The sequence below is a fragment of the Limanda limanda genome, chromosome 14, assembly GCF_963576545.1.
Source record: "Limanda limanda chromosome 14, fLimLim1.1, whole genome shotgun sequence".
Classification (NCBI taxonomy): Eukaryota; Metazoa; Chordata; class Actinopteri; order Pleuronectiformes; family Pleuronectidae; genus Limanda; species Limanda limanda.
Genome location: NC_083649.1, coordinates 15,150,673 through 15,161,277, shown reverse-complemented (window position 1 = coordinate 15,161,277; position 10,605 = coordinate 15,150,673). Strand labels below are relative to the sequence as shown.

Below are 10,605 nucleotides of genomic sequence, written 5' to 3'. Positions count from 1 at the left end.
CTAGCTAACGTTAGCTTAGCTCGCTAGCCCTGGTCAACACTGCGCTGGACCAGGGTTTAAGCCATTTATATGATTTATATGGTGCTTTTCATGGACCACAAAGACGCTTCAGAGAGCAAACATGTAAACTAGGGGTGCAACGATTAGTCAACGTCGTCGACAAAAATCGATGACAAAAATTTTCGCCGGCGAATTAACTCGTGGATGAATCGTTGGTGACGTCATAGCGCGTGTTTCGCGGAGGTGCTGATGGAAGTACCTGAGGAGTGAGCCATCTCGCTCCCTTCCCATCTCTGAAAGTCGCGCATGTGCAATAGCGACGAAACATGGACCGATGGCGGCGTCGCTGCCTCTCGCGTAGCCTCGCTCACCAGGAAGTAAAACGTTCGGGAGATCTTCACTCTTAACATGGCCCGAGAAAAACTACCTGCAGTATCTGCACAGCGGACCTGTTCTCCATGGAAGCAGGACACGCGCGTGTGAGGAGGAGGCACGTTTGACATCGTAACGGAGACGATGCGGACTCGCCTCGGTAAGATAGCCTGTTAGCTAGCTTGCTATATACCTGTGCGCAGGATTCTAGCATCCATTACAACAATATGGTTTAAACTTTTTTTTAACGAGTTTAAAAGCGAAATGTTATCCTATTGCATGACAAACGTCTTTTTTTAATCACAATTATTTAGTCAGAAGAAGACTGTAGTTTCGTTTGTTGACGTTTTTATTGATGTTACTTTCCCTGTCCTTTTTATTAACAGGAAAACTGGATACTTGATTTTTAATTTATTTTTAGTATCAGCACTTGGCCTGTTCTTGGTTCACAGTAAAAAAGGAAACTTAAATTTAAATTGATTTTTTTTTATTAGCACTTTACCTGTCCTTGGTTTTAAATGGACAAAAACTTGATTTTTCTTTGTTTTTGTGTCAACAGTACCCTTATATGCAGCAAAGTTTATTAAAAGACGTTTTCAGTCATCACAACCTCAAGCTAAATTTAAAAGCTGCTTGCTAAATAATAGCAATTGAGAATTTGTGTCATTCATAATTTGATTAGTCGATTAATCGTTTGAATAATCTGTGACTAATCGACTATCAGAATAGTCGTTAGTTGCAGCCCTAATGTAAACAGATGTAACAATATGGTGGGAAAGTGTTGTAGTAGAGAACCATCTGACACATATGCTATCACCTTAACTTCATAGCAGCCTCCGTAAAATGCCGAGCACCCCCATAGCACATGCAGAAAAAAAAATCTCTGGCACCGCCACTGTGTGCAAGGTACACCAAGAAGTAATTGTACAGTGTTCAAATTACCTCCCACCCCGCGCGGAAACACTGGGTGTAAATGTAAGAAATTAGGAATAATAATAAATTATGCCATTCTTGTCTTTGAAGCAACATGCTGGTTCCTGTAGAGTGTAACGGAGTCAGCAAATGGGTCAGGGTACCACAGGCGGAGGACGAGTACAATTACTCCCAGTTTTTGCAAGCAGGTAAGTAGGCTAATTTGACTGTCATGTTTATTTGTGCATTTAGGCTTTTCCAATGTTTTTCATAGAGACTACAGATGAAAATTAGCTTTCCTGCTCACTTATATCTTATGTTTTAGTGCTGGCAAAATTCAATTTGCCAGGTTCTACTTCCTTGAGCCTGAAGGATTCCTCTAACGTGGAAGTGGATTCGGACATATTTGATGAACTCTTGAAGTCATCTGGGGTGTCTTTCAGGGCCGAAGAATGTAATGGTAAGGGTTTGCAGGCTTATATTTTTAATTTTTAAGAATTTGAGTCTGTTTTCTACAAAAGGTTAATTGAGCTGTAACTTGTTTCCTCTCGTGGTCAATTGCGTCATTTATAATGCAAGGCTGTGTGTTTTCTTAGGTAGCAATGCTGAGGTGGAGTTCTCAGAGGGCTCATCTTTATCAGACTGGTCACCATCACCATCACGTGCATCCCAAGGGTCATCACCATCAGGTTCTGACTCAACGCTGATACTGGAATCTACCAAAGCTCGGAAAAGACAGCTGGTTGAAGGACCCCTGGATAGCAACGTTGCAAGAAATGTAAGTTAACCACCTGATATTGACCCTGATGTCAATTAGACCGATATCAAACCGTACATTCAAATTTCACAATAAGTATATTAGTACTGCAGCTTCAGTAGGTGTCAGACTGAAGACCCAGAGCTCGGTTATATTAGCTAATTAATTTATCATGCACCCCCTAACCAACTGTTACATCAGCCCGGGGCACAGGCTGAAATACCTACTGTACCTGCAGTGTGAATGTTATGCATTTGTCGTTTCAGAATGTTAGAGTCGCTCTGTATTCAAAGCCTGGTGGAAAAGAAATATTCAAAGAATATGAGAAAACAAGCACCATCAGTGATGTTACAAGAAGAAAGATGGTAAACATTCTTGTGGCAGATATGGTGGAGAGCCATGGGTAAGTGAATGCACTTGCAATAACAGGTTGTGGTTGTTTTTTTTGTTTATTTTTTACCTCCAAAAGTCGCTGCCGATTATGTCTTCACCCACACCCATGTGCACATCAAGGTTAATATAGTTTTACATTTTTCATAAGTTGTTGTTTTTATTTAGCTATTCAATTTGCTTTTTTGTTTCAGTTCAGTTTTAGTTTGCTCTACAAGTGATGAAGCAGTTTAGTTTAGTTTTTATTTTGAGGAATTGGCTAGTTTTCAGGTTTTAGGAGAAAGCCTCTGTGAGACCTCTGAAGATTAACTTTTTCCCTTTTAGTTGCATCCCATAAAGTTCCCATCAGTCCTCATCACGTTTCCATTCACTCTTATCTACCTGTGGGTCGTACTCTAAGTTGTACCATATTGAGCTGAAGCCTTTTCTTCCGGCAACTTTAGCATCTCTAACTACAACTAAGCTGATATCTGACATTCACTTTAGTTTTAGTTTTATTGTAGTTTTTATTTAGTTCTCATTTTTGGAATTTTTTTTTGTATATTATTTATTTAAATGTTCTGGTTACTAAATAATTTTTTCACTGCTAGTTTTAGTTTTAGTTAACTATGATAACCCAAGTGCATATAAATTAAATTTTTCAGGAGGGTCCCTCCGGTGAATGTGCGGATCCTCTATGCACTTGGGATTACAACACTGTTCCCTAAATTGAAGGACCCGGATTCCCAGAATGGCTATGTGAGTATAAACAGTAATGCATCCCCATACATTCTGTGTTGATAACTGTTTTTGTCTGTATATAACATCTATTGCAAGTCTGCCCGTCCTGGGTGAGGGATCCCTCCTCTGTTGCTCATCCTAAGGTTTCTCCAATTTTTCCATGTTAAATGGTTTTCCTGGAGTTTTTCCTCAGTTGATGTGAATCGATGTGTTTTTCTTTATCAACAGGAACATTTCTATGATCACCAGAGTGGTTCCGGCTACCTAGCGTGGAGGCTGAAAACTGTTCAGCGGAACTCTGCTCAAGACAGCAAAAAATCCAGGACCAATTTCCAAGAGGGCCCCAAGACTCCACGCAGTATCCATTCAGATGAGAAGCAGTTGACTGGTGATGAATGCAGGGAAGCCATATCGGTGATGAAACACTCAAGCAATACGACCCTTGTCAAAAATAAGATGAAGGCAACATTCCAGCACAGGCAAAAGGTGGTTCAAGACCCGGATACTGCCTCTACTGTCCTGGATCTCTTTCCCAGATTCTTGGATACACCTGGCTTGGTAAACATGAAATGAATTACTGACGACTTTGCGATTGCCTTATTTTGCTTGACTGTTTATTAATTGACACCCATAGCGCCATTACAATGGGGTTCTCATTCACACACACACAAACGTTTTCTGTTTCAGATCGACCAAGACTTCACAATGATCTTTGGTGAGGAGGTGTCTGGTAAATTCCTCTCCAAGTGGCCAACATTTTTCAAACCAAGAGTCATCGCAGATTGCTGCAAGAATCTAACCACAAGTCCGCATGTGGATGAGCTACTTCTGTCTGCACAACAGGAGTCTGATGATAGTGGTAAGTGTTAATTGAATAGTTGACACAGATTGCACATGCCTTTAGTGTACACAACAAAAGAGGACATTGTTGTGTTCTTTCATGTTTTTAGCCCCTTTACTACAAATCACATACTGCACCTTACTGCTAACCATATTCAATCCATGGTGTTATTTAAGAAAACTTTACTATAACTGATGCTGTAATGCTTATAAGGAAATAAAATACATTTTATTGTGTCAATTCTAATTCTGCAGTGTGGCATTCTGAAGAGTGGGACTCTGAGATGGCTGCCATCCTTCTGCTGCTTCACCTCTTGCCTCCAACAGTTAAAGGCAAGAAGGCCGGCAAGATGAGCGCATCGGAGGCTGTTAGACGCCTGATCAAGTTCATGAAGGTATTTTCTTAGGACTGCACATTACTGATGCAAGGTTTTCAGGAGCCAATATGGCAGGGTAATTGAGGGGGTGCAGTTAAATTGTTTTTAAAAAGTCATCCATCTATTCATCACACAAAAATAAATGAATGTTGTGTACATTGATAGATCCATCCCTGATCCCTGAATTCAGTCGCACATGAATTAAAATGACTTGAGTCTCTCCCTCCTCTCTCTCTCTCTCTCTCTCTCTCTCTCTCTCTCTCTCTCTCTCTCTCTCTCTCTCTCTCTCAGGTGGGGTCAAGCATGGAGACCTTCCTTAAAGAAACTGGCCCCAAACAACCCTTTCTACTCGGTGTCGGAGAAAGAAGCAACAGCATCCAGGATTTTTATGTCATCCTGGACCAGAAGGCCATTCCCTGCAGGATGCAGACTCCAGTTGCTGCCTTTGATGAGCTCTTCAAGGCACATTATGCTTTTGCCTTATCGTATGATGATGCGCTGTCCAGCTTCTTCATCTTCATCCAAACTACCATGTATGGCATCGACGTCGGCAAAGTGAAAGAGAGTCCTCGGGTAAAAGAAATCAGAGCAAGGGTTCTTCACTGTGAAGTTTGAAGACTGATACATTTTGACCAGAAATGTACACATGTTACATTTGCAAGGTACACCACACCAGTTGTTCAATGTTATTTAGACATTTGAAGTTTGAGCATGGATTGTATCCGGGAAGGTCTCTGCGCTTGAACTGTGGAGAGCCTGGTTGTTCATTTGTTTTTTGTACATATTCTGGTTACCAACGTCACCTATCTCGAGCACATCAAGACTGTCTTGATCCAGATCCCGTCAGCCGTTTTGAATTTGAGCCTGTAGCTGGACCTTCCTCACCAGTGAATGTGGATCCTCCTGTGAGGGTCACTACACATGTTCCAGTTGAAAAAAAGAATATACTGGACATGTGCAGCTCGGTTATTGCTCAGGTTCAAGCCTCAGGTGTTCCAGAGAGTACTGTGCAGTGTTTAGTTGGCTCAATGGAGGAACTAGTTAATGACATCCATGCTCACACAAAGGAAGCTGTTGTTAATTGTTTGTCTTCTGATGCATCTAGAGAAACTTTGGATAGAGTTGAGGGTTGTTTTGATCAACTAGAAAACCCATTTTCATGTCTTAACACAGAATATAAAAGGAAGAGGCATTTTGAAAAGAAATGGAATATAGTAGAACCTGTAGAGCATGTTCTGGGTGTCCGTTTTGATGTAAGAAGAGATAGAATAACAGGCACGTATAGACAAGTTCCGGTCAATGATAAGTTCATGTATGTACCTATCCGGGGGTCTCTCTCATCTATGTTCAGTAACAGTGAACTCTGTAACAGTTTCCAAGAAGTAAAACCACACCAGGAGGGATTTTACAGAGATATAAGCGATGGGTCCTACTTTAAAAACCATAGTTTATTTTCTCAGCAAGAACCCGCTCTTCAGATCCAGCTCTACTATGACGATTTTGAAACTGCCAATCCATTGGGCTCAAAAAAGGGAGTGCACAAACTTGGATGTGTTTATTTTGTTTTGAGAAATTTATCACCAAAGCTCAATTCTGTGTTAATGAATATTCATCTTGTCGCTCTCTTTCACTCAGAGGATCTTAAGAAATATGGGTTTGAGCCAATTCTGAAGCCACTTATTGATGATCTTAAGATTTTGGAGACTGAAGGAATACAGTTGCCCTTTTCAGCTACACCTGTGAAGGGTTCAGTCATTCAGGTTACAGGAGACAATTTAGCTCTACATGCACTTTTTGGTTTTGTTGAATCATTCAGTGCGACGTACTGCTGTAGGTTATGTTTAACTGCTAAAAGTGAATATCAGTCAGTTTTCAGTGAAGATCACCCAGGTTTAACTCTACGTTCAAAAGACCTTCATGTTGAGCATGTTCGTGTCATCCAGGAAAATCCTGCTTTGAAATCAACATTTGGTGTCAAACGAGACTGTCCACTCAATTCCCTCCAGTTTTTCCATTCATCAAACAATTACGCTGTAGACATAATGCATGACCTGCTAGAAGGAGTGGTGCAATATGAGTTAAAGCTTGTGTTTCAGTATTTGATCAAGAATTCAATATCCCTGAGTTCATTGTCTGAAAGAATTGTTGGCTTTAATTATGGATACACACAGAGAAAGAACAGGCCAGGTGGGCTTAAGCTGGATGACAACAGCAAAGATCTTGGACTTAATGCTATCCAGTCTTGGTGCCTCCTACGCAATGTCCCGCTGATATTTGGAGATTTAGTTAAAAGAGAGGATAACTGTTGGCAATTGTTACTCCTTTTAATTCAAATTGTAAACATTGTGTTTTCACCAACTGTAACTCATGGTATGACTTGTTATTTGAAACATTTAATTTTTGAACATCACAAACTTTTTAAATCCATCTTCCCAGAGCACAATCTCATTCCAAAACATCACCATATGATCCACTACCCAAGCTGTATTAGAAGAATCGGACCACTCATACACATTTGGTGCATGCGATTTGAAGGAAAACATAATTTCTTCAAGAAATCTGTGAAAAACTTCAAAAATATTGCTAAGACTCTGGTTAAGAAACATCAGGCTCAGTTAGCATTTCATTTTGAGAACTTTTATTTTCAAAGATTACTGTTTGGTCCGATCTCCAAAGTCCTGGTCAGCAGTATAGAGGGTGGAGAGGTGTTGAATGAAGCTTTTGATGCGTCATCAGTTTCCACCACTTCCTGGGTCAAAAACTATGGCACAGAGTATCAAGTTGGGATGTATGTGGTTACTGGAGTTGAAAATGAGATGCCTTTGTTCAACAGGATTGACAGTATAATTGTTAAAGACAACAATGCCTATCTTTTGATTTGTAAAGTCTCGAATATTTTTTTTGATGATCATTTAAATGCATTTGGTATTGAGGAGAAAAATGAGGTTTTTACAGTGATCTGTGTAAATGACCTGGTATATTACAGACCTTGTGATAGGCAATTTTCATATGACACAGATGACCGCTTGTACATTGTTCCATACTGTAATTATATGTGAATCCATGCACTGCTCGTTGTTTATATGGTGTGGTGTCCATTTAATAAGACTATTTTTCTAAAGAAGTGTTTGCCTTGTGTATTTTTTGTGATGGGTTTGGTGGGTGGTTGTGGTGGTCAAGGGTGGGTGGGTTTATTGGTAGTCAAATTTTACACCCATTGGTCTGAATGCATTGGTAGTCAGTGTAGCATTTTCAACTGCAGTCAGTGTAGCATTTTATTATAATGACACTAGTGTAGAGTACTATTGACACTACACATATTAGCTAGTGTTAATTTTGAACTCCCTACAGTGTTGAAATAACTATAGCTGAGTGTAAAAACACTAGTGTTAATTTTAAACTCCCTACAGTGTTGAAATAACTATAGCTGAGTGTAAAAACACTAACACTAGTGTTAATTTTGAACTCCCTACAGTGTTGAAATAACTATAGCTGAGTGTAAAAACACTAACACTAGTGTTAGTGTTAAATTAACACTGAAAAGAGTGGACGCATATACACACTTTCTTGGTGTTAAATTTAACACTCTCAGAGTTGATTCAACACCGGCTTTTTTGCTGTGTAGTTGTTGTGGGGTAATTTTTTCAGCTTCTAAATTAACAAGGGTGTAGTTAAGATGTTGTACAAATACTACTAATATATTGACAAAATAAGCTGCTTGTTTTTCAAAGCTTCATCTCAGTTTGAGTATTTCTAGTTATTGTTTCATATTCATTTAAATATTTCATCAGTATTTGTAGTATATACTCTCTACCTCAACAAATGAGAGCTTAAGTCCAGTATTTTACTGACCACTGATCACTTACTATTGAAATCGTACTCCCAGCATCTTCACTACAAATTGATTTATCACTGCCCTTAGCAACAGTTATAAAAAGATGCCTGAAACATGAACGTGACTCTTTTCAGTTCTTGTGACCCTCGCTGCCTTTTCATCTTCATTACTGCTACAGGCAATAAAAGCTAAATAAAACACACTGCTTTGGTTAGAGGCTTTATATTTTTTTATCTTGTTTTTCTTCTGTTCTTAGGTTTCATTGTTAGAGTTTTGGCAACAAGTGACATTTTATTCATATATTTATTTATCTATTACTCAAACTGAACCTGAGTCATGTGATGTTGAAATGTCATCTATGTTATTAAACGGTAATTAAATGCTGTTCACCTTAAAAGATGTCCAGAAAATAAATAAATAAATAAATCTTTGGGATAAATAAGTAATGTAGGGAGCCCCTACTAGTACTAGTTGTGTGCTTTAATTTCAACAGGAAACACAAGTTGTCATTTTGTAGTAGTTCTCAGATGTGTTTAATAGTTTAAAATGTTTGAATTTGTAATGCATGGTTATTATTCTGTGAGTCCTCTTTACTGCTGTGATGAGATGTCATCAGGTGTGCACTGTTTTAGAATCACACCTGACAAACAGAAGCAAACAGATCAGGATGGTTGCACACAATTAAGGAGGAAACCTGCTGTTAAACCAGAGTAAAGAGGCAAACCGCTGCCAAATGTTTCATTGAACGTACCCTGGGTGATCAGCGGAAGAGAAGCAGGAAAGCTGGCTGAAGAAACACAGTGAAGGAGAATAGATGAGGCCTGGATCTGAAATGTTGACTCTCAGATTACTTTTAATCTTTGGCATCTTAATCTTGTATTTTGATGCTCAGACTCAGGATATGTTACTAAAATCATAAATAAATATGCACAATATGTCGAGGATATTGAGGCTGCACATGTTTGCATGAATACTTGGAAGAAAACCAGATTAGCACCATTACTAAATCTACACTATAGGAAAACAGAAGTGAATCAATAAGCGTGTTTGCAGATGTATATGTAACACTCTAATTTATGTATGTCGATATCCATATGTAGTTTATTGATCTAATTACTATTTATTTGGTTAAATGTATTTCTGATAGACACCATTTCTGTGCACAGATTTCCTCCAATTGTTTTCTTTATCATTATAGTTTGTTATAATTCAGCTATTATTTTTTATAACTAATTTTATATGCTTGCATTTTAAAATGTTCGGCTCAATTACCTCATTATGGGATGCATTCAGTTTTCTGGTATATTTCTTACCTATACAAAATTGTACGTTTTTTCAGATATTTCTCCAGTGAAATGAATGGACGGAATAAAAACCTATTATTGACTCTTATTTTGCTCCATACTTACACTGCAGTTTATACTATTCATTTTTTTCCCATTTTCAACTATTCAAAATACTCAAACTGCTTTTTCAAGGCAGAAATCCAGTGAGGGTAATCCCACCACCATACTTCAAATACTGCAGTATCCTGTTTACGTTCATTCATTAAGCTATTCCTCAAACACCCCCTGTAAAGACCTACCACTAGATGGGGCTCTAACCCTGATTTTAGCCCCAACATCAGCAGCAGCTGGTGTCTGGTACTGCTTCATGAGTGTTTAGATTTACAGACTTGATCATCTGAGCAGGCAGTGACACTGTGTGTTTAGTGCGACAAGCTGAGCGGTTTGTTGATGTAATTGTGTCATGTTGTGTCAGTCAAGACAATAGAACCATTGCTCGTTGACAGCGTACACTGGGCGTGTGATAAGTGGCAGGATGAGTAATAAAATCTTTCGAAATCTGGGAGACAGCGTCGCTCATCAGGCAGCGTGGAACTGTGAGACCTGCACAAAAGGTGCGACTGACTCCGGCCTGTTCAAGCTTTACGGGAAAACACATCACAAAATCCATAACACTTTAGAGATTCAATTGATAGCCGAGTGTCCAATACCTGTCCTATAGGTGCCTGTGGGATATCCTTGAAGTTTCCAATGAGGCTGGGCCACATAAACCAGAGAGAGATAATGAAAAACAAAGGAGACGATGCTGGATTTTGTGCCTTCCTCCTTTTCTTATGATTAGTAGTTTCTTATTTGTCTTCACAAATATTAAGGGGGATGTTAAATTGACATAGGATAGGGAAGAAAGAAAAACAAACATCCTGAATTTGTTCTACACAAACAAATCCATACGAAGAAAAAAAAACCCTAATATACATCAATATGCCCACGTGTAACTACAAAACAGGAGACTAAACTAAATATATCTCTCGGATTGATTCATATCAGATCATTTTTTGACACATACGTTTTAAGGTTATGACTCAATGTATTAGAGTGGTACAGACCATCAACATC

At 38.9% G+C, this 10,605-nt stretch overlaps 1 protein-coding gene across 1 annotated transcript; it reads left to right on the top strand.

Moving 5' to 3' along the window:
• Positions 1-333: 333 nt before the first annotated feature.
• LOC133018968 (uncharacterized) lies at positions 334-7,493 on the top strand. The gene is made up of 10 exons (XM_061085309.1): positions 334-532; positions 1,396-1,493; positions 1,610-1,744; positions 1,881-2,062; positions 2,308-2,444; positions 3,076-3,169; positions 3,380-3,709; positions 3,839-4,010; positions 4,247-4,386; positions 4,660-7,493. The coding sequence occupies exons 2-10, from the start codon at positions 1,400-1,402 to the stop codon at positions 4,981-4,983; spliced, it is 1,608 nt and encodes a 535-aa protein (XP_060941292.1). The 5' UTR covers positions 334-532; positions 1,396-1,399; the 3' UTR covers positions 4,984-7,493.
• Positions 7,494-10,605: the final 3,112 nt, after the last annotated feature.